Consider the following 27,506-nt stretch of genomic DNA (forward strand, 5'->3'; position numbering starts at 1 on the left):
ATTTTTTTTATAATTGGATTTTGACTCCCTTGAGCCTAAGCTGTATTCTAAACGACGCTAGATAATTCAGCATTTACTCTTTTTCCCCTCTCCCATTCCTCAGAACAGCTATTGTATACCACTTTCCAAATAGGGCACTTTGTCACCACTCTCCTTAACACTTCTTAGATGACTTTGCTAAGACTCCATAAATACTCTAGTGCAGGGCTTCTCAACCCTTCTAATGCTGTGACCCCTTCATACAATTCCTCATGTTGTGAGGACCCCCAACCATACGATTATTTGCATTGCTACCTCATATCTGTATTTTGCTACTGTTAGGACTTGTAATGTAAAATTCTGATATGCAGATGGCCTTATGTGACCCTGTGAAAGGGTTGTGTGAGCTCCTAAAGGGGTCTCAACCCACAGGATGAGGACAGCTGCCCTAGTGGGAGGGAAGGCTCTCCTACCAACCCTCTACATATTTGCCTGCATAGGCACACTTCCATGCTTTCATGAGCAGGGAATCTGTCCATTTCCCTACCCAAGGCTATGCACTATCAATTGTTCCTGATGTCAATACTGCCTGATCTCTCCCTCATTGTCACACTATCATCGCCATTTCATGTTTTCCTGGAGACTATAAACAAGCAAGAATCACTCTCATCAGTACAAAAGCAGCAGCTGCCATCAGTACGACCACAGAACATCCCTTCAGTCCAACTTGACGGATGAAGTTAGAAAATAAGATTGGTTGAAATTGAGTTGCTCTTTTCACTTCATAATAATTTCTTTTATCTAATTATTTTGATGTAATTTCAGATTTGTGGGAAAGTTGCACCGAGTAGAAGGAAAAACCTCATTTACCTTTCCCCAGATTTCTCAAATGTAAACATGTGCCATATTTGCAATACATTCTCTCTAACCCCTTGCCCCTCCTCTCTCACTCCTCTGCTCTCCCTCCCTCTCTACAAGTGTACACACAACTACCCAGTCATACACAACTCTTCTCTTCTGCTCTGATAGTGCATTGCTAAAACAATGCCACTGATATTTGAGTCCTATCACCAACATATTTAAGATAAATGATGCTTTCCTAAGCAACCCAGGTGTAGCTACTCAAAATCAGGAAACTAACAATGATTAGCTAATGTACATGTCTAATTCAGATTTTACTCCATTGTGTTGTCCAAATAATGTCCCTGAAAGAAGAAGAAAATCTTAGTTGAGCAATATTCAATTTTCATGTGTTTTTTAATCTGGATATGTTTCATGACATTGACAACTCAGAAGAGTACAGTCCAGCCGTTTTGTAGAACATCCCTTAGGATGTGTGTGTCTTAATTAGGGTGTCTATTGCTGTGAAGAGACACTATGTCTACACTTTTAAAGGAAAGCATTAAATTGGGGATGGCTTACAGTTTCAGAGGTTTAGTCCATTATCGTGGCAGGGAGCATGATGGCGTGCATACAGACATGGTGCTGGAGAAAGAACTGAGAGTTCTACATCTTGATCCAGCAGGCAACAGGAAGTAATCTGTCTCACTGAGCATGGCTCCAGCGTATATGAGACCTCAAAGCCCACCTCCACAGTAGCACACTTCCTCCAACAAGGCCACACCTACTCCAACAAGGCCACACCTACTCCAACAAGGCCACACCTACTCCAACAAGGCCAAACCTCCTAATAGTGCCATTCCCTGACCAAGCATTCAGATACATGGGCCATACCTATTCAAATTACCACAGCGTGTATAGGAATTCTCCTCATTATTCATTATTACATTAACTTTATGCACTTTAAAAAGGAATATCATAGTGCTGTGCTCTTGGTAGGCATGTGATGAGTATGTGTTCCTTTAATGGCCATATTGTTTGACCACTTGCTTAAGATACTTTGAGAAGATACAAATATCTCATTACTCCTCAGACTTTCATCCACTAGTTTTAGCATTCAGTGGTGATTATTCCATAATTGAATTATGTTTTAAATTTTATTGACTTTTTGAGAAGTTTATTCAAGAGTATTCTATTTATATCATTCCCATCTCCTTAAGTTCTTCCAGTATCCCACCCACTCCTCAAATTCATGGTCTTTTATTTGAAATAAGAATTGTTACATGTGTGTGTGTGTGTGTGTGTGTGTGTGTGTGTGTGTGTGTAAATTTATAAATGCCAGCTGCTGAGATCGTTAAGTGTTGTTTTGATTCAATTGTTATGGTGCAACACTGGTCTCAGAACCATCCATGCTCTTTTTAGTGGTAAGTGGCCTTTAGAGCCCAAGAATTGGATGTGTATCTTTTTCCTTTTTGAGATTATAATATAATTCCAGTATCTCCCCCTTCCTCTTCCCCCCTCCAAACCCTCTCATGTACCACCCAGCTTTCTTTCAAATTTATGGACTCTGTCTTAGTCAGTGTTTTATTACTGTGAAGAGGCACCATGACCATGGAAATTCTTGTAAAAAGAAAGCATTTAATTGGGGGCTTGCTTACAGTTTTGGAGGTTTAGCCCATTATCCTCATGGCAGGAAGCATGGTGGCATGTAGACAGAAATGATAGCTGAGAGTTCTATATCTGAATGTGAAGGCTGCAGGAAGACAAGAGCCACTGGGCCTGGCCTGGACTTCTGTAACCTCAAAGCCCACCCCTGTGACAGACTTCCTTCAATAAGGCCACACCTATTCCAACAAGGCCACACATCCTAATCCCTCTAAGTAGTGCTACTCCCTGATGACTAAGTGTTCAAATATATGAGCATATAGGAGCCATTCTTATTCAAACCACCAAAGCCTCCTTTTCTTTGATTGTTGTTTTACATGTATATGCACACACACACACACATTCCTAAATATATAAATACAATATAATTTTCTCAGTCTGTATGACCATTTGATATTGAATAACCAATTGATGCACTCTTCTTTCCTGGGGAAGACTATATCTTCAGTTCCCAGAATTTATTAATTGCCTATCATCTTTGTGTAGAGTTGAGGTCTTGTGAGATTTTCCCCATCCATATTAACATGAAGTATTTCTAAGTATCATATCAGGTGATATTTAGGTATCTATGTTGGTGAGAATTCATGAGTGTATCTTCTGATATTCCTAGGAGATGCAGTATCAAAGCAAACTTCTTGTTCCTCTGGCTCCTACAATTCTCTAGTCCCTTGTCTGCAATGATCTCTGAGCCTTAGGTAAGAGAGTTGCATTGTGTCAGTAGGGACTGTGCCCCACAACTCTACATTTTGACTGGTTGTGGTTTTTGTAATGGTCTCTTGAGGAGTAAGGAAACTTATCTGTGTATATAAGGACAAATATTTATAATGTAGTTAGGGATTATTCTGGCTTAGTGGTGGCCATAGGTTCTTCTCCAAGATCCATGGCTTCACTAGCTTTAGGTAATTGTCTAGGTTTCCATTACCAGGCAAGATTTCCCTCTTATTGAGTGGGTCTTAAGTCCAATTGGTTACTGCCATGGTATGTGTGCCACTGCTACATCCTTAGGATTATTGTGCCATGCTAGTCATTGTTGTGGTTCATAGGTATCATTGCTAGGTATGACTATTGGTTGCTTTTCTTCTTTTGGAAGCTTGCATGACAACTTCTTGTACCATGAAAGCTAGTCCTTAGTGAGGAGGCTTTCAGATATACTACAGCTAGAGGCTCCTCAGGATCCTGTGTCCAAGACACATAGTTTATTCAGCAATTGAGGCTTAACTTCAACCTTTAAGGAGCAACCAAAAGCAATTGCACTAGCCTAGTGTTTGGGGAGTCTCTTAGACTACCCTAACCAAAAACTCAAAAAAGTACTTCTCATGCCTGGTTTTAAGGTTTTTGTGAGATGATCTTTAGCTCTTGGAGAAAGTAATATCAGCCTAGATCAGAAAATTTCATTTAAACTACATGTATATATTTATATACCAACTTACAGTTGTTTTTAGATAGACAGTTAAAAGTACAATTCTTTATGACTTTCTAATACATTATTACTATTATTTTATTCTTCCACATCATCCTTTTGTATTTATCTCCTTCCTTCTTCCCTAATTAGAGCCCTTCCCCATTTTCCCCATTTCCCTGATCAGATCACTTGTACTCTGTTATTTCCCTCTCTATTTCCCCCCTCAATGGTTGCTTTTTAATTTTCTGATTTCTTTTTAGATTTGTTCTGTTCTGATTTTCTGATTTCCAGGTTTAGATGTTAAGATACCTATTGTTCTTATTTGTTGTAATATCTCTTGGTGGAATGTGCTACAAAATAGATTGTATTTATACATATGTGTGTGTGTGTGTGTCTACATATGTATGTGTTTGCATTCATATTGGTAGAGGTGTGTAAACATTAATGCACATATATTTCTGTATATCTAAATTGTATTATCTATATTGATCTATACCTATATTACAAACAATTGCTTTGTACTAATCTTTGAATTCCAATTAAGCAACATAGGATTAATTTTGTTATTTCTCTGTTCTATATTGGTTCATATAGTGGTGAAAGATGAGAATCCCATTACACACAACATATTTTATTTGTCTTTTAATTTACTATTCTGTAGTTATAGCCCTAACAATTCTTGCTGAGATAATACATTTTTTAATATCTGCTAATTTCAAAGGCTACTTTGGTTTTGATTTCCTTTGACTTCTGTGTTGGACTCTATTGAGTCTACCCCTTTTTGAAAGTCTCCACTTCCTTAGTGCAGTAAACAAAATAACACTGTTCAAAGATGTCTGTGTTCACATCATTAGAATTTTTAATACATTTGTTTTACATGAAAGAATAGACATTGCAGGTATAATTAAAGAGCTTGAGACAGAAAGGTTATCCTGGTTTACTTAGTGGACTTAATGTACTAACAAGGGTCATTCTGAGAATGGGGCAGCAGAGCAGATATAGAAGAAAATGTGATCTTAAATACAGTGATAGTGAAGCTCTGACACTGCTACTGGTTTTAAGATGGAGGAAGAATCCATGAAGCAAGGAATGTAGAGGATCTCTGGATGCTGAAAAGGATAAAGAAATGTATTCCTTCTTAGAGCCTCCAGAAGCAATCAGACATTTTGAGACCTTAACTTTACCTTGGAAAGACTAACTTTAGATGCCTTATCCTCAGAAGTATAAGGTAATAAGTTTGTGTTGTTTTCAGCCCCACAATATGGTTACTTTAGCAATAGAAAACTGCCTTTGTTAGGATTTCTATTGCTGTGAAGAGACACCATGACCAGGATAGCTCTTCTAAAGGAAAACATTTAATTGGGGTGGCTTACAGTTCAGAGGTTTAGTGCATTATCATTATAGTGGGACATGGTGGTGTGCAGGCAAACATGGTGCTGGAGAAGTAGCTGAGATTCCTACATCTTGATCTGAAAGCAACAGGAAGTGAACTGAGACACTGAGTGAGACTTGAGCATGTATGAGACCTCAAAGTCAGCCTCCACAATGACACACTTTCTCCAACAAGGCACTACCTACTCCAACAAAGCTGTACCTCATAATAATGCCATTCCCTATGAGCTTATGGAAGCAATTACTTTCAAACTACTACATTCTATTACCTGGTTCCCATAAGCTTGTAACAATATCATAATGCACAATGCATTTAGTCCAACTTCAAAAGTCCCCATAGTCTATCACAGTCTCAACAATATTTAAAAGTCCAATGTTCAAAGTCTCTTCTGAGATTTATGTAATCTCTTAACTGTAATCCCCTATAAAATCGAAATAAAAAACAGATCACATATTTCCAACATACAATGGCATAGCATATACATTACCATTATAAAATGTAGGTAAGGGAACATAATGAGGAAATACTGGACCAAAGCAAGACTGAAAACCAGCTGGGCAAACTTCAAACTCGGCATCTCTATGTCTGATGTCAAAATGCTCTTCAGATCTCCAACCTCTTTCAGCTTTGTTGACTGTAACAAAGTTCTTTCTCTTTGGCTGGTTCCACTCTCTGTTAGCAGCTTTCATCAGCAGGCATCCCATGGCTCTTGCATCTTTAACATCTTGGGGTCTCCAAGGCAATCCAAGCTTCACTTTCACAGCTTTATACAATGGCCTCTCTAGGCCTGCATTCAGGGACACCTGTGAAATATGCCTGGCCTCAGCAGATTTTCTTAGTCACAGAGGAATATTATATAAGCCCTTTCTTCTATTCTTATAGCCAGGACTATGTGGCTGAAGCTGTCAAATTCTGTTGCTTACTGGGGTTGGAACATGGCCACCTTGTTCAATTGCATCTTCATCAGCTTTCTGATACCCATGGTTTCCTTCACTGCCTAAGCCTGGCTGTCCTGAAACTGGATCTGCAGGCTAGGCAGGCCTTGAACTGTGAGATCTTTCACTTACATCTTCACCAGCTTTCTCTTTTCAGTGGTTACCTTAACTGATTTAAGCTTGGCTATTCTGGACCTTGCTCCATAGACCAGACTGGCCTCAAACTCAGAGATCAACTAGCCTCTGCCTTCCGAGTGCTGGGACTAAAGGTGTGCACCATCACACCCCAATCTAAGCTTTTCTTTAATTCCTTTTCAGAAGTTGTAAGCTTAGCTGGGTGGGATCTTGCCCTGGGGTCACCACACACACCCTTTATTCCATTTCTTAATATGTTTATCTCCTTGAATACAGGACTTTGCTCCATTCTACTTCCTGGTACTCACTTTCTCCTCAAATTGTACATTTTGTAATTTCCTTTCTTAACTTGCTCCTTTTCATTATAAATCTTCTTTAGAGTTAACACTAATAACCACAAGACAGAGTCTATACTAGGCTGATTTGGGATTTCCTCTGTCAAGGGAATTAATCCAAAACTCTTCACTTTAGCCTCAGGCAGACTCTTTGGATAAGGGCCAAAACAGCCACATTCTTCACCAAAATATCACAAGAACAATCTCTAGGCAACAGACTAAAATTCTTCTCCTCTGTAACCTCTTGAGCCAGATACCCACAGTTCAAATCTCATTAAGCACCACTGTCTTCCATGCTCTTACTAGTATAACCCATTAACCAGCACTTAAAGCATTCAACTGCTTTTCTAATCCACAGTCCAAAGGTCCATATTCCTTCAAACAAAAGCATAGTGAGGCCTATCAGCAATACCCCACTCCTGGTACCAGTCTCTGTCTTAGTTAGTATTTCTATTGCTGTAAAGAGACACCATGAGCATGGCTACTCTTATAATGGAGAACATTTAATGAGGTGGTTTAAAGTTTCAGAGATTTAGTCCATTATTATGCTGTGACAGGAGGGCATGCAGGAAGACATGATGCTGGAGAAGAAGCCAAGAGTTAATACATCTTGATTCACAGGCAACAGGAAGTGAACTAAAATACTGGGTGTGGCTTGAGCATATATGAGACCTCAAAGCCCACCTCCACAGTGATACACTCCCTCCAACATGGCCACATCTACTCCAACAAAGCTACACATCCTAATAATGCCACTCCCAATGAGCTTATGGGGGCCAATTACATTCAAATCACCACAAAAACCAACAAACACTTAGCTCTATGGCATCCCACTCTTCTGTTTTTCTTACCTCTCTGGCTGTATGTCACGTATTTTTCTATGGCTACTTTTCCTCTATCACTCCTTAAATGTTGGTGTCCTCTAAGGTTCTCTCCACAGCTTAGTTCTCAATTCATTGTGCAGACTCTTCCTTGAGTAATTTATCTGCTGTTTTAATTCCAATGTGTCTGCTTGTATCCACACCTGTGTCATCAGCCCTCATCTCTTCTGAGAATCACTGGAACATCCATTTTTCAGCTCAGCAATTCCAACTAGTTGTTTTGTAGCTTCAGTCCAAGCTAATCTTGTTCTTCCTCATTTCCCCATTCCTGTGTCCCCCAAATTTTTCCTCTTCCACCTGTATTCCTTTAGAAGAACTTAGTGTCACTGTTATCCCTCATGTACAAACAGAAACCTGACCTTTCACTTCTCCCTCAGATATTTTGTCCCAAAGTTCTATTTACATTTTAAAGCCCTTTCAAATATGTGCTCTCTTCATTACTTCTTACTTAACATAATGAAGTTTTTCAGAACAGCCCTCTTACTTCAGTCCCTATCTCCTTTGAGTTTATCCTTTCCATAGCTATTTGAGTATTTATTGTACCATGAGAATTTCATCATGACAATTCCCCATTCAAAATCACTCATATATTCTTAATTGTGTGCACGCTTGTTGGAATGTCACATGGAACTTTTATGACCTATTCTGTGACAACTTCATCAGCTTCCTTTCATTCCACTCCACGTTCAGTCTGTGTGCTCCAAATATCATACTATCCCATCCTTCACACATACCCTTCTTCCCCTAAGTAGCTGCTGTTCTTTTAGACCCATCTTTCCTTGCTACCCCCTTCCAGTACCTATTATGACCCTACTTTATATAGTCTGTAGCAGCTTGTAATTATTCTACTCTGCTGCTTTTTAAATTGTCTGTTTGTCTTCCCCTTACTAAACCATAGGCTCCTTCAGGAAAGGATTTAGTTTACATTGGAAAGCTAAACCCTAGAGTGATGAGTTTGATTTATATTATGTAATATATGTATGAAAACTAATCAAATCATTGTATAGCTACAAACATATATCTTATTTTATTATATAAGTATACATTGAAATCCTTTGAAATGAAAAAAAAGATTGCTGTATTAATTGTCATATATTTCTGCTTATTTTGTCTGGACTGCATTTTCACTCTTTGAAATTTAGGTTTTCTTGGAAATTTAAAGTCCCTTCTAAAAAACTGTCTTCAGTGAACTTACCTATTCACTAACCAGCTAGTTTCCCACAGTTATACATAATTGAGGGTTTTTTTCCTTTCATGAAAATATGTCACAAATTAAAGAATTTAAGGGTTGGAAAAAACTATTATAGGCTCTGTTTTCAGTGATTCTTAACTCATCTAAATCAATCTGTAAATAAACATATCCTAATAATACAATACAATATAATAATAGCAATACAATGTGAAGTTAGTATTCCTAAAATCTTCTGACCTGATTTCAGTTCCACAGAGAAAGAGGAAGGAAAGAACTGACTTCTGAAAGTTGTCCTCTGACCTCTAATGAGTGTATACTCCCACACATCCATAACACACACACACACACACACACACACACACACACACACACACTGCATAAATAATAAATAAAACAAAAAAGAGTATTTCTGGGAGGCATGTTGAGAATGGAACAGATGCAAAACTAGAGAAGAGACCAAAGGAGTTGACTATAGCTATGTGATAGGTTGAAAAATTTGAGTAGTAAAAAGCATTGAGATGAGGCTGGTGTTTAGATACAGATAGAGTGAAAGCAGAGTGGGTATGGCAGATGATGTCAGTAATTGAGGAGGTGCTATAAGAAAAATAATAGGAATTTCATATTGGACATGTAAACTCAGGGTGCTTGTGGGAACTTCTCAGGCTTGAAATAAAAATCTGCCTAGGTATTAGACTGAGGTGTTATCAGGATGCAGAAAAAGGAAACAGTTAAAATGGAGGGGACTACTTAAGAGCATTTGGGAAATGGAAAGAGCCAAAGGCTGAGGGTGGATTCCTGGTTAACACCCCCAGTTTAGGGGCTGATTGATGGGGGAGAAGATGTTATAAAGGACAAAGTAAAAATTTTAAGGTGTTCAGGGAACTAGGAAACCAAAAAATGCCATGGAAACCAAACAAAAAGGGAAAGAGAAACAGCATCAAATGACATGGGAAGGTTTTGTGAAATAGAAAATCATGTTGAATGATCTGCTAAAATGAAAATAACACAATGTCTTAGTTACTTTTCTATTGCCACTACCAAGGCAACTTATATAAGAGTTTATTTGGGCTTGCTTACAGTTTCAGAGGGTTAGAGTTAATGACCATCCTCATGTCAGGGAGCATGGCAGCAGGCAGGTGTGGTGCTGGAGCAGTAGTTAAGAGCTTATGTGCTGTTCCACAGCCAGGAGGCAGAGGAAGAGAACTAACTGGGAATAGCATGAACTTATGAAACCTCAAAGCCAACCCCTAGGGACACACCTCCTCTAGAAAGACCACAGCTCCTCCTAACCCTTCCCAAACAATTCCATCAACTAGAGACCAAGCATTCAAAGATATGAGCCTATGGGGGCCATTCTCATTTAAACCACCACACGCAACATTTTACGTCTTTTTTCTTGTCTCATCTAGTAGCTTCATCAAAAAAATCAAATTTCAAATTTATTGAATACTGATTCCCTTTAACAGAGAATCTTAGAATTTTTATTATGTTGACTTATATTTATTAACCAGATGCTAGACATTGTTCAAGGGCCATCATTAAACAAGACAGATTGGGTACACACAATTTGGAGTTTATCATTGAAATTTAAAGTAGCACAATGCTTGGGGGCCAGGGTCTAAATCCTGGAAACATCACCAACAGCTATGAGACTGAGAATAAATTACTTAATGTTTCAGTCTTCATTTCCTCATCTACAAAATGAGTTAATTAAGGATTATTTTCAATATGTTATTATAATATTAAAAGAGTTAATGCATGTGAAGTGTTCAGAACAGTGCCAAATATACAAAAAAGCTTAATAAATATTAGTTATTATTTTGGTGTGTGGGGGAGGTGGGGGAAATCAATAAATAAGAAAATAACATTTTGGGATAGGTGTAATAGAAATAATTAAAATAGCTAAATTTTAAAGCACATAAAGCAAATTAGTGTGGCTACTTTAGATTGGATAGTGTCATTTGAGACAATAATGTTTATGTTAATTTTTGAATAAAAAGGATCATTTATAAGGATTTTTTTGCAGTGTTTGCTCCAGATTGAACAACTTTATCCTTTGGTCCAAATCTGATCCACATTCTCATTCTGAAAGTAAAGTTTTATTTTTTTATGTATCGTTATTGTTACTTTTGCAGTAACAGCAGAGCTGAGTAGTTGGGATAGAGATCATATGCCCCATGAAGCCTGAAATATTTCCATATGCCTACAATAGAAAAAGCTTTGGCTATCTCTGCTCTAGGCAGAGGGAACAGTTACTGCAGAAGCTATAAGCATGAACCAATGTAGAGTGCTCAAAGAACCACAAGAAATACTGAGATACCAATGTGTCTGACTTTAAGCCAACTTTTATTTCCACTTGTCATTGCCTTGCAAATCCCACCTTTTCCCCTTCTCTTCTACTTTTTGTTAGACAGGATCTCACTATGTAGCCCTGGCTGGCCTTCAACTTACTATGTAGATCAGACTAGCTTCAAACTCATAGAGATCTGCCTGTCCTTGCCTTTTGTGTACTGGGATTAAAGACAGGTACTACCAAACCTTGTCACACACTTCCCTTATAATAGTGACTCATGTCTAGACTTTTAATTTGATATTAATACTTTCCCCTGCCTTTGTATATTCCTAAGGATTACCAACAGTGTGTCATTGATATCTGTGTGTATTCATGTTCATGTGTGTTCAGGCATATATGTATATATATATATACACACACACACAAGTGCTCATGTGGAGGCTAGAGTTACCTAAACTTTAGGTGCTAGCTCTCATGGACCATCCATCTTATTTTTTTGAGACAGAGTCTCATTAGAACCTTTGGCTCCTATTTAGACTAGGCTGGGTGGCCAGTGAATCCCCAGGGATCCACCTATCTCTACCTCTCCAGTACTGGGATTAGAAGCATGTGCCATTTTGTTCCTATTCTGTGTTTGTCCAGGGATCAAGTTCAAGACATCATACTTGCATGGAAAGCATCTTACCAATTGAACCATTTCCATAGTCACTTTATCAGTGTTTTCCAGATTGTCAGTGATGTAGTAATAATTCTATGAGGCAATAACATTTGAACTAATTTAGAGCAACACTGTTTACCTACTGTAGGCCAGTTCATTCTTAATAGGTTGTCTTAGGGTTTCTATTGCTGTGAAGAGACTCCATGACTATGGCAACTATTATAAAGTAAAACATTTAATTGGAAGTGGCTTACAGTTTCAGAGGTTTAGTCCATTATCATCATGGTGAGAAGAATGGTGGCATGTAGGCAGACATGGTGCTAGAGAAGGAGCTGAGTGTTAGTTCTCCATTTTGATCTGCAAGCAGCAGAAGGAAACTGAGAGCCTCTAAGTGAGCTTGAGCTTCTGAGACTACAAAGTGGGCACCAACTGTGACACACTTCTTCCAACAAGGCCACACTTCCTAATAGTGCTGTTCACTATGAGCTAAACATACAAACACATGAGTCTATGGAGCAATTTCTATTCAATTGGTTTATACTAACCACCACTATGTTTATATTAATAGGATGCACAGTCTCCAATCATTATCTTATTTTAAAGATTTATTACATATATATATATATATATATGTATATATATATATATATGTTTTGTTTGCACATACATCTGCAGAGCAGAAAAGGGCATCAGATACCATAAAAGGTTGTGAGCTGCCATATGGGTGCTAGGAATTAAACACAGGACTTCTGGAGGAGCAGCCAGTGCTCTTAAACACCGAGTCATCTCTCCAGCCCCTTTGTTGTCTTATTTTAAAGTTGCATTCCTATCTACTTCATTTCACAAGTGAATCCTTTGATTAGGATTTACTGCTTTGAATCTTGATTTAACATTGATCAATATTTATCACACACTCACACACACACACACACACACACACACACACTTTATCTAAATATCTGTGACAGTGCTTCTAAACTGTATTTTGAAGATTGTAGGGCATTGTAAGATGTTGTTTTACTGTGGTGTTAGAGATGGAATCCAGTGCCTTACACATGCTAAACAAGCATTCTACTATGAGCTACATTCCCACCCCACTGTGAGATGTTAATAAGTGGATAGACCATAAATGTTTCATGGTCCAACATGTTGGGGGAAATGTTAAACAAAGTACAAATAGATTTTATTTCTGGCAGAACTTCTTAGAGTCTTAATATGCTAATGTGTGCTGTGAGACTCTGAGGGAGACTGTAGCATTTTCTACCCATCTTCGATCAAATCCTCCTTTTCTCATAATACCAGTTACTGTCTTAAAGGACACTAAATGTATAGAGCCAGTTTGAAAATCAGAATATAGGCAGTTGAGGTCTGAGTCATGTGTCCGACCTCCTGTCATGAGCCTGTTATGACTAGTTCTGTCAAGAGAGCGTCTCCCTATTCTCAGTGTGTATTGAAAATGAGGGTAAATCTAGGTCAGGTTGCAAAGGTCATTGCTGGACCATACTCTTTTATCAGTTTATTTATATTATGTGGAAAATACTAGCATTTACTGTGATCCAGGTCCTGTTTGATGTGTTAGAGGTACACCAGTGATAGAGATAGGCAAAACTTTCAGTCTCATGGAATACACATTTGTGTTTGTGCATAGATATGTGAGTGCATGTATGTGAGCGCATAAAATAAACACGTGATTTTTTTGAACCTGGTAATAAGTTTCCAAAAGAAAAGACTAGACTACTACATTAGAGGATGATGAAGACAAAGAGAAGGGGCTACTTTAGATAGAGTGTTCAGAAAGGGTTGGCTGATTAGGTGTTACGTAATCTGAGGGAAGACATTGGATAGCCATGTGCAGAGTGGAAGGAAACATTGCAGAAGAAGGAAAAGAGCACGTGGAGTTCTTGGGGGGTGTCTTAAGAGCAATGTGCAGTTCCAGGGGTGTCAGAAGGCCAATGTGCTTACATTGTCACAGGCAAAGATGAGAGTTGGGTAAGATGAAGTTGGAGAGTTTGGCAGAGAATGGCTATATTAGTCAGGGTTCTCTAGAAGCACAGAACTTATGGAATGAATTTCTCTCCCTATCTCCCTATCTCCCTCTCTCTCTCTCTCTCTCTCTCCCTCTCTCTCTCTCTCTCTCTCTCTCTCTCTATCTATCTATCTACCATCTGTTTGTCTGTCTGTCTGTCTACGTGGGAATTTATTAGAATGACTTGCAGGCTGCAGTCTGATGATGGCTAGCTGTGAGAGGAAAGTCCTCGGATCTAGAGTTGCTGAGTCCCACGAGGCTGTGTGTCTCATTTGGTCTTTTGTATATGCTGGAATCCTGAAGAAGTAGGCTGCAATGCTAGTGAAGGAATGGATGTGCTGACAAGGTGAAGGCAAGCAGGCAAACAATGAACCCTTCCTTCTTCCATTGTCCTTATCTAGGCTTCCAGCAGGAGGTGTGGCCCAGGTTAAAGGTGTGCCTTCCTGCCTCAAGATTTGGATTAAAGAAGTATGTCATCCTGCCTCAACATCCAGATCAAAGGCATATAGTCTTCCTGCCTCAAGATCCAGATCACAAGTGTGCCCTCCATTTCCGGAGGCTTGTAGTTCATTCCAGAGATAGTCAAGTTGACAACCAAGAATAGCCATCACAACAGCTAATGTCTGGTCTTGCATAGTTTATGCAATCTGAAACTTCCTTTAATGGCAATGGGAGGAGACTCAAGAGTTTTAAGCAGAGAATGAAGCTTTAAATGATAGGATTTCCATTTTGAAAGGATCACTGGCCAGTGTGATTAATGTAAGTAAAAGTGAGAAAATGAAAATCTGACTCGATTATAAGTTAGTTGTTGGGCACTGGGGCATGGAAAGTGTCAAGGATGACAACCCCAGTCTCGTATAAGTAGTTGGAAGATGCCACTAAATGAAATGAGGATCGGTAGAAAGTAAGAGTTCATTTTTGGCCATATTGTTAGCATTGCCTATAAGGCAGCCAGGTAGAGATGTAAAATACTTATAAGAATATGCAAGCTTGGACCCGAGGGAGAAGTCTGAACTAAAGATAAAACTAGGATCCATCAGTATATGGATCATACTGGAAATCACAGGACTAGAGGATGTCCCATAGTTGTATTTATGGAAAGGGGAACCAAGGCTTGAGCTCTGAGGTATGCAGTTTTCAGGAGGAATAAAGCAGGAGGAAGAAACAACGGAAGTTGAGGAACAGGTAGTGAGATGGTAGGAAAACCAGGAAAGGTGTGATGTTGTGGAAGCCAGACAGGAAGTAACTGACACTGCTGATTGGGAAGGCCTGGCCAGCAGTGAGCGTTAGGCTTGACCTGGTGGCACATTAAAACTCCAGGAACAATACAATGCAGATAGCAATCATACATGTTTATTACAGCAATTCAGAAAAGTCACAAAACTGATGAAAGCAGTAACAGAGTATAAAGAAAATAATACAGTGCACCAGGCACATGCTATTTCTCCACGTTAGGAACACAATTATTTTGAACCACTCTCTCAAGCAGCCGTTGGAGCCTGTTCACCACTAGAGTTTCAGAACAGTGTCCTATTGACGAGCCTATGCCCAAAGTGCTTTTCTTCTCGCCATCCTGTAAAGAGCTGCTTGGTTAGAAAAGCCTTTGGTCAACCTCTGGATTTCAGACAAGTAGCTGCTTCTTTTGAGAGCAGTATAAGGTCCCCTTCTGCAGAAGCAATGATGCTCTTGTATAACAAAATCACCCTTCTGTGATTTTTTTTCCCCATCTGGAACAGACAGGCCTCTGTGCTGTTCTCTGAAGAAAGTATCTGGAGCCACTCCCTCCCCTTACATTCTCAGCTGGAAAAAAATAGCCCTGAGCTGTCCCTTTCACACTGCGGGCCTGTGGTGTGGCAAGTCTGCTTCAGATGAATTCAATTAAACACCTCCAGCTGCATCCGTCAGACATCTTTTTTTATGGGCCAGATTTATTTTGTTAATAGGATCAACATATGTTACATACAAAGGTAACCATTAAATAATTATAAACAAATAATTTCATCACACATTCGCAGCCAATTTTGCATCTCCTGCCAGATACAAAACATTTACTTTAATAAATTTACAGTGAGCAATTTGCATAAAACCACTGAAAGTGGGGATATTTTCAAAGCAGCTGCTTATGTGATGTGATTAGCAAAATCTCCCCATCCCCCATTCCCACCCACACAAGCCATTAGTCATTCCTTTGAATTAATACATTGAAGGCCTCTGTTAAAATTAAAATATTATCTCCTAATAGAGAGACAAATGAAGCTATTAACATTTAGCTTGAGTTAGTTGATTGAATTCCTTAATCACTTAGCAAGGTCCTTTGTGAAAGCGACCCAGCAGCTGTTAAGTTTTGAGGAGGGAAAGGAAAGGTCCAGAACGTTCTCTTGGGAGGGAAGTTCTGTACAGAGCTCTGGTAAGTCAGGGCCCCTTTCTGAAATACTGGAAACTCAGGTGCATGGGAGATGGCTAAAATTCAAAGGATGGGATCATTTCTCAAAGGTGAGAAAAGCCATTAAAAGCAAATCTCCTTTACTGTCAGTCCCGCCAAGAGTGAGCTAGATTTACTCAGGTACATGCCTAATGCAAGTGGTCATCTCTTTACCTTTTAAAAAAGTCTCCATTGCTCTGTGAGGATCTTACCAAGTGAGACTGAAGAACAATTCACAGGGCCCAGCTGATTTCACTCTTCAATTTGTGACTCAACTTTTTTTTTTTTTGTAGATATACTTTCTCTGTTTTGTTTTAAACTATCAAAGAGCGTCCCCGCCCCCTTTTTTTTTTTGTATTTTAGAGACAGAGTTTCTCTGTGTAACAGCTCTAGCTGTCCTGGAACTTGCTCTGTAGACAAAGTTGACCTTCAGCTCACAGAGATCCTCCTGCCTCAGCTTCCTGAGGAGTGTGCTGAGATCAAAGGTATGTGGCACCATGCTGGTCTCAAAACAAATTCTTTTTTTTTTTTTTTTTTTTTTAGTTTTTTGAGACAGGGTTTCTTTGTGTAGTTTTGGTGCCTGTCTTGGATCTTGCTCTATAGACCAGGCTAGCCTTGAACTCACAGAGATCCGCCTGGCTCTGTCTCCCAAGTGCTGGGATTAAAGGCATGCGCCACTGCCTCCTGGCTCAAAACAAATTCTTAATGCAGAACATCCAGTTATCAAAAGATTTCCATAAATACTAACATTAGTTCTAGGTTCACAGTGTGTACAGGGTGTTACTGGGCTCTTCTATACATGTGCTGACACACATACATTTTGCTTACACAAGTGGAATGATCTACACTTGTTCAGTACACTTTCCTTTTTTCATTTGTTTTCTGTGGTAGAATATACATAACATATAATTTACCACTTTAACTACTTTTCTGGTTCAATTAGTTGCGTTAAGTACTTTCATGAAAGAAATTATTTGTAGAAAAATTTAAAAAATCCCAGACGGAAACCATGTATGCTTTAAACAACTCCTCATTCCCTCCTGCCCCTGGCTCCTAGTAACTGTCATTCTTTCTATCTCTATGATCCTTCCTCTTTTAAATTATTTCTAAAAATTTAATGAAAAAGTTTGAGAAATACTAAACAACATATACAATACTGGATACTACCTGTCATGGTTTGGGTCTGAAACATTCCACGAAGAGCTTATGTGTTGAAGGCGTTGTCCTCACTGGACCAATCAATTCAGAGGTGGGCCTTCAGGAATGAACTTTAACCTTCTCAACTGATTTGTCCATTGATGCATGGTTTAAAGGATGATTGGGAGGTGGTAGAACTCGGAGGTGGGACCTGGGTATTACAGGTAGTAGGCCCTTGGGGTGTGTGCCTTTGAATGGTATGCAGGGTCTCTGCACTCTTCTTTCCTCTCTATCTCTCCTTTCTCCTTCCTATGAGGCAAGCTACTTTGCTCCATCATAATGTTCTACTTCACTGGGCTCACAAACAATAGGACCAGTGACTATGGACCGAAAATCCTGAAATCCTAATCCCAAACAAATCTTTCCTCCTAAATTGTTTCTTAGGTTTTCATCACAGCAACAGAGAGCTGACTAACACATTTTCCTTCCTAGGACTGAGCTCCAGGTAATCAGCACAATCAGTTTCTGAGGTATCTTTACAGAGAACACGTACATATATACAAAGTCCCTCCTTTCTTTTCTCACTACTAGTAGCTTATCACACCCAGTTTTGTACTTACCTTTTTTTTCACTAATATCCTAGGTCTCTCAGCAGGCAGGCTAACTCCAGACAAATGTATGTATAGATACACACACACACACACACACACACACACACACACACACACACCAAATATACATTTTTTTAACATTTATGTAGTATATTTGCCCACTCTGTTATCCCAGAAACAGCAGACTTTTCTGACTCATTAATTTAGAAAAAAACAAAACAAAACAAGTGTCTCTTTGTGTCAAAAGTCCCATGACATAGAGTTTACCCCTCTGACCATTTCCCAGGATACAGTATAATATTATCAACCCTATGCAACAAATCCCTAGAATTGCCCCCATCATTTTATTTTGCATTTTACTGGTGGATAGTCATGTTGAACATATTATCTGCTATTTCCCCCCTTTTTTGAGAAATACCCATCCCTTTGTCCTTTGCCCATTTTAAAACATAGGATACACACACACACACACACACACACACACACACACACACACACGTATATCTATATGGATGTATCATATATGGTTTTCCAGTATTGCCCCCCATTCCCAACTGTGTTGACTGTGTGCTCTGCTGCGTAGGTGTTAGGTGCTCTGTAGTCTCCTTTGTCATTTGCTTTTTTTGTCTGTGCTTGGATATGACGCATTAACTTTCACATCTCTCAGTGCTGCACTTCCCTTAAGGTAACGTGATTGGGTTTTTCCCTTCATTTCCACCCCAGAGTTCTCTAGCATGCTGTTTAACAGTGCTGTTGGCTGACTGCTATTGGGTCCCTGACAGGACACACCCAGCCACCTTCATTTTTTTTTTTCTGGATTTGTTCCCAAGCACAATAATAGGAGGCTCATGTGAGAAGGACTGATCGCTTTCCTCTTCTCTCTTTGTGAGTGAAGCTCAAAACAGTATCCTCTGGAGCAGCTTCCTTCTCTCATCCACCTTAAGTGGGGCAGAGGTCTTTGAGCCAATGATAGGTCAATAGGCAGGCTGACTCTAGAGCAATGGGAAGCTCCTGGGTTCCAAATGGACCGATCATTTTACTAGTGACATCGAATTCCTGGATGGCTAGCATCTGCCTCATTGACCTCTTGTTAATAGCCAACATGTCTTGTTGGTCAAGGATCTGAAGGTGTAAAAGAAACCTTATCCGCCATACACTTTTAGGGTTTTAATCCACCCCAACAATTTGTGCCCAAGGCCAATAGAACACAGCCATTCTCGCTTTGTAAAAAGAAAAAGGGGTTGGGTTTCCTTCAATTGTCTGCCCTTCTCTGTCTCCACTATTTTTGTTTTACTCTCTAGTTAACTTTGCATAGAACAGCTTCACCAGTAGGACCTGTGCGGAGGATCCAGGCAGACTCTTCTCATTGGCGGGTGTAACGGCCTTTTCCTTGCTCTAATCTGGGGGTTTGTGGAGGTAGTGGGTGGTGGGAGGGAGAAGAGTTTGGCCATAGTCTTCCCTCTGCACTTCACACACAGTACCCGCTCGCAGACACACGCACAACACACACACACACACACACACACACACACACACACACACACACACACACACACACGCCTGCTCATGCCCCTTCTCCCTGTGTCTTCCATCAAGATGACAGGGCGCTGGAGAAAAGGCTGCTGGAATCAGCTGGTAGGTACAGTAGTAATCTGAACCCCACCCACCCGCTGCCTTTGCTTGCTCAGGTTTCTCCGGTCACTCCTGCCAGGGGAGAAAACATGTAAGCGCGCCTCCAGAGGAGGGGCTCGGGGAGCTGGGAGTGGCGGGGCGGCGGAAGGTGAGCCTAGGAAGGTGGCCCAGCACCCCTTCTGCCCGGGCCCCTCCCAGTGCTCCCTTGGGGTGTCAGCTTCGGCTCCGCTTGCCCCCACTCCACCCTCCTTTCGAAGGGATTGCCTTTTTTCCCCCCCTCTGCGGCGGCGGAAATGACAGTGTGGTGCTGCGGTGGTGTCATGGTGCTGCCCCTGGACTGAGAGGCGAAAACTCTTAAGTTTCGCCCGGGAGACCCAGACGCGGGAACGTCTCGGTCTCCGTGCTGTCCCCTGTAGGGCGCGCGGGCTGGCGGATCCCGGCTGCTGCGCGGCGGCGGCGGCGGCGGCGGCGGCGGCGGCGGCGGCGGCGGCTGCAGCAGCGAAGGCGGGCGGCGGCCTAGAGTGGTGGTGGCGGCGGCGGCAGCGACAGCGGCCCGGGAGCTCGCACGGGAGCCCAAGCCAGCTTGCTGCGGAGGCCGGCGAGCGCCCGGCGCTCCCAGGCGCTCCTAGGAGATGGCTGGCACCCGGGAACAATATGGGTAAACGCGTCCCCTCGCCGCGGCTCTTGGTGGGGGTCTAGTGTCGCCGGCCGCCAGGGCTCGGCCCCGGCTCCGGCTGCTCTTCAGGTGCTGCCGGGGCCGGCGCTGGCTGAGGACACCCGGGCTCGGCGGGAAGCGGGGAGCAGGGGGGAGGGGGAGACAGGGAGACCGGGTCTGCAAGGCTCCAGGAGGCAGTAGCACGGCCCAGGGTGTCTGTCACACTGGTGGTGACCTGGGTTCCTGCCGCTGCCCTCGTGGGAAGGAGTTTGCACTCCTAGATCCCAGGCAGGAGAACGGCCCGAGGCCTCCCGCTTGGCCAGGCCAAGCCGGGAGAAAGCAGTGGAGCGGCTCTCCTGGCGCCTAGTCGCAAGTCTGGGAAAGGGCGCAGCCGCCTTCCCACGCTCCCGCAATCCACGGCGTCCTCGGCCCCGGCGGCACCCCTAGGTTGGCGGTTTGTTTGGCGGTACTGGCGCCGCAGCCTGTGATGCTGTGGACACCCGGCTGCCGGGATCCCGGGAGAAACTTAATCCCGTTTTCACTGGGGAAAGAAAGGATCTTCAAGTCTCTGTCCCGGTGGTTCCTTATTTCTGGCCTAGCTGTGAAAGCAGCGCCGTGGGGGAGAGGGAAAACTTGAGTGTGTTCACAGGACACACGGCTACTGAAGCAGGGACATGGGAGGCTTTTCCATTTTGGGTTCCTAAGAATTAAGTAAATAACGGCAGAGCAGATTTACTCTAGCATTACCGGTGATGAGCTGGTTTAGGTTATTTCGCACTTAACGTGCAGCACATTATATATTTATTTTGGAGGCGTTTCTATTTCGAGCAGGAAATTAGGACCCTGAGATGGTCGGACTCCTCACTTTTCGCTTTCTTCCGCACTCCTTATGCACTGTGGCTATTATGTCTCTTATTCCTGCCTCCCAATATTTGCCCACCCATATCTCTCACCAGAGTCCCCACACTCAGCTTTTCTCTATCAACCTGTGCACATCCAGCAACGCAGATTCTTGCTTTTGAATCACTTTTCTTTCTTTTAAATTAAGATTTCTGGCGGTGGGGCTGGTGAATGGCAGTTGTGTGTCTCTGAGGGGGAGTATTTATAAAGGAAAACACTAGAAACTGTAATAATAGACAACTGTTGAGTGGGGATTAATTAATCTGATTCTCAAATTGAACCATAAGGGCTGGCTGATTTTAATCCCATTCTACTTCCTCTCCGAAATCGAAACTGATTGCTGGTAATATTGCAATAGGAGATGGGGTTGCCAAATAGAGAGTTCATATTCCTCACTTCTGCTTACAGAGCTTTTGCTATACTCTGGATTAACTCCCCACACACACCTTTTTTTTTTTTTTAACCTCCTCCCTACTCATCGCTGCCCTGAGGGAGAGTCAGTCTTTGCTATTTTTATATATTACTGCTCAATCAATTAACTTAATGCAGACTCATAATGTGAATTAAATGTCTCTTGATTGTTTCTTACAAAACTTGATTCATGTGGTTGAAACACAAGTCTTGGAGCCAAGAAGATCAGAGAGTCCATTCCAAATAAGATGTATGTCGCATTGGCTTTACGGCCTTTGGACATTTGTATGACCTTTCTTTACAGGTGCTGACTGGCATAAAAGGCATCATATTATGTACTGGGTATTGTGAGTATTGGCTTGGTCCTTTGAAGATAAAAGGACTCTATAAACCTCAGCACTATACTTTTCAATGAAAGCACTTCATTTATCCCTTATTGGGTTACTGGGTTGACTGGGTATAAATGGGAACACTAATTTACAGAACCCTTAATTTGCCATTATTAGTCCCCTTGGGATTCAAATTGCCATTGTAATTTAGACCTTAAGTAAATTTGTTTCACTAAATGTATGTGTAACTGGATGGAAACATATACAATTAGGCATAGAAAGTAATGGTGATGATTTTAAGTCGAGTCATTAATCATATTGATTGCGCTCTAACTTAACAATCTGAGTCAGATCATTTGAATATACCACCTCACCCATTTTTAGCCAACATGGGGGCAGTTAGTTAATGCCCAATAAAAAGTGGCTTAGATAGTTTTAGGTCTGGCTATACAAGCATGATTAGCACCTTGCAGCAATGAGTCAATATTTTTTAAAGCACCTTTAATGTACAGAGGCCTCTGCTGGCTGTGTTGAGGCCCCAGACATGACCCAGTATTTTGGGCTCATATTTGGCCTATGCTTAAAGCTCTATGGTTAGGACTGGGACAGGGTTAGGGTGGGGGAGTGTGATGTGTGGAGTAGGAAGAGAGGTTATGGGCCATGAAGGGCTCTTTCTCCTATTTACTTTCATAACTACTAGATTCCTACCTAGCATGTTGTACCTTGCAAGACCACTTCTGAGAGGCACTGCTGCAGATAGAAGTGACATGGTTGCTTCACAAACAGATCATCTGAACAGTGCAAATTGACTTAGATAAAATTGGTTTGGTTAATCCTTCCTGTAAGAACAGGGCAACTTGCTCCAACTTGCAGATCTTAAAATAGTGCCAGTGGAGTCTCATAATTATGTCCAACTAGTGTTCTGAGTAGTGAACCTTTCCATTCCCTCCTCCCATAAAATCTGCTGACACCACAATTAAGAAGGAAACTACAAAAGAATGTTTTTTTTTTAATCACTCAGCAAACATCATTGGCTTGACGAAGAGGAAAGAATACTGCCTTTGGTTGTCAGGTCCCTTAGAACTAAAATTTCTCTTTCTCAACAGGAAGGTAGAACCCTAAAGGCAAGGGCAGGGATGAGGCACAAAGTTATGTCTCAGATGGCTGTTTTGAGAGATAACTGCTTGTTTTTGTGTGTCTGTCATTCAATTTTTATAGATCTTGCTAAATTTCTAGATGTTAGCCATGGGACTCAGCTGCTAGAAGAGGCCCTAGTGTGCTCCAACTCCATTTAGTGTTGAGTTTTCCTTCTGTCTTTTGTGCAAGAGAAAGCTTTGAGTCTATGATGTGCCTCCTTAAGCTGAATGTCCAGTGTATCATCAAAGTATGAGGTGTAACATGTTCTAATGGAGATAACACAGTTCAAGAGCTTTTGAAGGCAGTTACTTCAATTTTTACACTTATTTATTTGTGCGCATGTGTGTGCATATGAACATGAATGTGTACCATAGTGTGCTTGTGGAAGTTAGGGGGAAATGTATGGAAATCAGTTCCTTCCTTCCACCACATGCGTTCTGTGGATCAAACTCAGGCTGTCAGTCTTGGAGGCCAGCAATCTTACTAGTGAGCCATCTCACCGGCCCTAAATATAGTCACATTTTGAAATTTTGGTACAAAGTCTGTATTGTGCTAACGGTCTCTATTTCTGGATCCTCAACAAATACTGTGTTCATTACTGAGTTTCTCTCTGTGTTGAAGCATAGCATCAAGTGAGAAGTTCAGATGAGTGGTGGCGAGAGAAGGAAATCCTCCTTAATTATCTGCCCTGTGCAGATTGCTAGACCCCTTTACCCTCTGTCCTCCCCTTCAAGGGTTGATATATGTGTCACTACCCATTTTCACATACTAACAGTTTTCTGTGAGCTGAAGAGCTTTGTGTTCTGTGGCTTTTTCTGTCTGCTGCTTTTTCATCTTTTTGTTTTTCATGACCATAATCACATAACATTTTTGGTAGTCAAACTTCCAGATCCTATATTTTTCCCTAGAAAGCCTGTAAACTGAGGAGGCTACTAGATGGCATGAGATGCTTCAAGTAAACATGGCAGAGGGATTTTTGAAACAAAAAAGTGACATCATCCCACCATCATTTGCTCCATGGGAGATTTGCTTGAATAGAATATACACTATGATGTTGGTTCAGCATAAATGGGTTAGAAAAGTGTGGGTTCTTGTCTCTCCACAGCATTCTGCTTGCCTGACCTTGGGCTTCGTCTCAGCCTCTTTCTGCAGGTCAGAGTCCTCTGTTTGATGATGAAGAGTATCCTCTGGCTCTGGATCATCCTCTTACAGAGACCAGATGATCCGATAACAAACCCATTATATAATGAAAACTCTTCCTGAAATCTAAAATCTCAATGTTTTCAATTTGCTCTGATAGGAACATAATATGTAGGCATGAAAGACAATGTTAATTCAAGAGAGCTAAATGTGTGCATGTATATATATGTACAGTCCAGAGATAGAAAAATGGTTTCTAGTCCAGAATCCTCTATCACTTTGTCTATAGCCTTTTGTTCAGTGTTGCTAGGATCCATGTGGTTCCCCGGAGAATAGAAGCTTGATTTAAAATAGGCCTCTGTTTTCTGTCCCTTGTTATTGACCAGAACTTGGGGTCCTTGCAGCCTAACTTTCAATAGAATGCCCTACATACATATATTACAAGTTTTATTATGTAGAAGTGGAAATGACTGCCCATCCTGGTAGACCACTAAATACTTTAAAAATCACTGAATATTAAAAAAAATATTTCATTGAAAAAGAGGGGATTGGAAATTCAGTCTTAAAATGGATTAACATCTGAACTAGTAGCATAGGTAAATAAGTTTGTTCTTCATTTGGTCCCCAAACTTATAACTTTGCCAGTGTAATCTGCATTAACATAATGATGTTATGAATTATACTTATAATTCTTGTCAAACATTATAGTTACCTCAGAAATTCCATTTTTGGTTACTTCGATTAATCATTTTTAATAACATTTTTATTCTTTGAAAATTTCATATTTATACAATGTATTTTGATCATACTTTGATTAGTCTTTTTTGTATTTGTGGCAGACTTAGAACTTTTTGGTTTTGCTATTTTGATAATCATTTTAATGATGACTACATTATATAAAATACTTGAAGTGTTAGGTTTAGGAGCTAATTATTGGAAGGAATTAGCATTAAATTCATGTACTATAAAATGCTAAGTAGGCTTTAATACCTATTAGGTAGGAACTGGATCAGGTTCTCTATACCGGTCAGTAATTAACTTCCAGTTCTGAGCTCTCACAATGTATGAAGGAAGCCTAAAAGAAAACAGTAGAGCTAATTCCCCCCTCAGGAGGACCCTACCCTAATGGGAAGACATATGAGTGACACACTACGGCTAAATCCACAGCTTTTCTGGGAGTTTGTGGAGAAGTGTAATTGTCCTCTATCATGTCAATTATATGTTTGGGATGAATTTCCAAATGTTATTAGCTTGTAAAAACGTGTTCTGGGTATATCATGTGTGAATGTGTGATGCAAATAAATGTAATTCAGAAAACAGGTTAATTTAGTTTATCCTCATTGGATCATCACACGAGAGCCTATGCTATGCATATGACAGGTGCTTTTACTTAAAGAGATAAAGAAACTGTGGTCTAAAGAATTTAAATGTTTTGCCTAGTACCACTAAGGTAGCACTGTTTAGATGTAAGACTCTAAGAATGAAATAACTGTTTTTAAAACTATATAACTACTATGTAAATATAAGATTATTATTATAATTAATTATCATAATTGACAACCTACCTAGCCTCCATTTTTTTCTTCTATTTTGAGTCCTCATCATGTGGAATATAGAGAATTCTATGCACTTCTCATTAGCTTAGCCAAGGGACAGTCATACACCTTATCCATCTTTAGTTCCTTTGATGATAATGTTTATCACTTCTTAACCTGTCTAGTTATGCTTGTAAATAAGAGTCATGTTTTTAGTACTAGTTTATAGCATCCAAGATCTCTTTTTTGCAAGATGATAAATAGAAAGAACTCTATAAGAATAGGATATGTGATCTAGAAGGCATCTGAAAGGATTATCCGGTGATCCTAGTTCAACTTGAACAGCAGTTTGCACTTGAAGAAACAGACTAAGCCTGGACTTATGTATTCATCATCCAAGGAAGAAGCATAGTTTCTGATATTTTCAGGAGAGTCTCATGGGTAGTTAATGCTAATATCCTGAAGGATAGTTTTGGTATAACTGTTTTTTAAAAATAAAACTCTAGCTCATTTCTTAATCAACAGCCCAGAGGTAAGGCTTAGTTTTACATTTATGGCTTTTCTAGGAGAAGAAGGGTAGATTGGTGAGAGAAAGAGAGAGAGAGAAAGAGAGAGAGAGAGAAAGAGAGAGAGAGAGAGAGAGAGAGAGAGAGAGAGAGAGCGAGCGAGCAGATCCATACTCAAAAGATCTGGAAGATGACAACTATGTAGGCTATTAGTTGTTGGGCTAAGTCGGTATTTAGTTATGTTCAAACAGCATTGGAAATAATAGAATTCGGTCAAGTGCAGATCACAGCTGCTTGATCATAACTCCTGATCAGAGCTAGCCAATGCTAGATTTGGAGGGCAATACTTGAGTCAAGTTTTCATCTTGTAAGTGTGAAATGCGCACTGCTTTGAAATCTGAGTCACTTTCATTGAAGCATTTTCTCTTCCTTTTAGGTAGAAGTGATGATGGGCCTGACAACTTTCAGCACTTGGGAGGCTGAGGCAAGAGCCTAGCCTAGGTTACTCATTGAGACCCCATCTCAAAAGAAAGAGAAAGAGGGGACGGAGGGAGGGAGGGAGGGAGGGAGAGGCAGCCCCTTTTTGTGTTTCTCTGCAGGCACAGAGCTTTGTCATACCTCACCACTAGGTTTACTTTCACTGGTAACCCATCCTTCCCCTCTCTTCTTCCCACTTCTGAACAAAGCTCAAACTGAAGATAAATAGTGAAGATGAAATCTGCAGGAATAATTTTCTAGAAGAAAGAAAAGAATATGCACATTTGTCTGTGTACCAGGAACTAAATCATCTGGAAGGAAACTCTAGGTTGTATGCACATGGCATATCTTTCTTTTTCTTTTCTTTTCTTTTCTTTTCTTTTCTTTTCTTTTCTTTTCTTTTCTTTTCTTTTCTTTTCTTTTCTTTTCTTTCTTTTTTTTTCCCCCCAGAACTCAGGACCAAACCCAGGGCCTTGTACTTGCTAGTCAAGTGTTCTACCATTGAGCTAAATCCCCAATTCCTGGGCATTTATTTCTTAATATGTCCGTTGATTCTACCATTTTGTGTATTTAATTAATGCGTTTTATGACAAGCAATTGTGTTTTCTGGGGAAAGTGGCGTGATTACCTGTCATTGGGTCATATGCTACCAGATTCTGTCTTTTGTTATCTTTAGCACCCTGTAATTCCAAATATATCAGGGATTCAGTAACTCTGAAGTTGCAACATTTTCTCACTGTTTTGTTTTTTGTTGTAAATCTTCCTCTGCTAAAAGCATTTTGTGATATAGGTAGAGATTAACTGTTTTTTTTTTTTAGCAGCCATTTAAATATATATATATATATATATATATATATATATATATATATTTCGAGACAGG

General features: G+C 40.5%; 1 protein-coding gene across 4 annotated transcripts in view; it reads left to right on the forward strand.

The window, feature by feature from the left end:
• The first annotated feature begins 19,416 nt into the window (after positions 1 to 19,416).
• The window catches only part of Mid2 (midline 2), a 110,423-nt gene continuing 102,333 nt past the window's right edge, over positions 19,417 to 27,506 (forward strand). For 2 of the 4 annotated variants that reach the window (XM_036174871.1, XM_036174873.1), the window contains exon 1: positions 20,035 to 20,194. In XM_036174871.1, the coding sequence (XP_036030764.1) occupies positions 20,191 to 20,194 (4 nt within the window). In that variant the 5' untranslated portion in view covers positions 20,035 to 20,190. Of the gene's footprint in view, positions 19,540 to 20,034; positions 20,195 to 27,506 lie in introns of those variants that run through there. The other 2 variants (XM_036174874.1, XM_036174875.1) reach the window with 2 other exon arrangements.

Source organism: Onychomys torridus, chromosome X, assembly GCF_903995425.1.
Source record: "Onychomys torridus chromosome X, mOncTor1.1, whole genome shotgun sequence".
Taxonomy (NCBI): domain Eukaryota; kingdom Metazoa; phylum Chordata; class Mammalia; order Rodentia; family Cricetidae; genus Onychomys; species Onychomys torridus.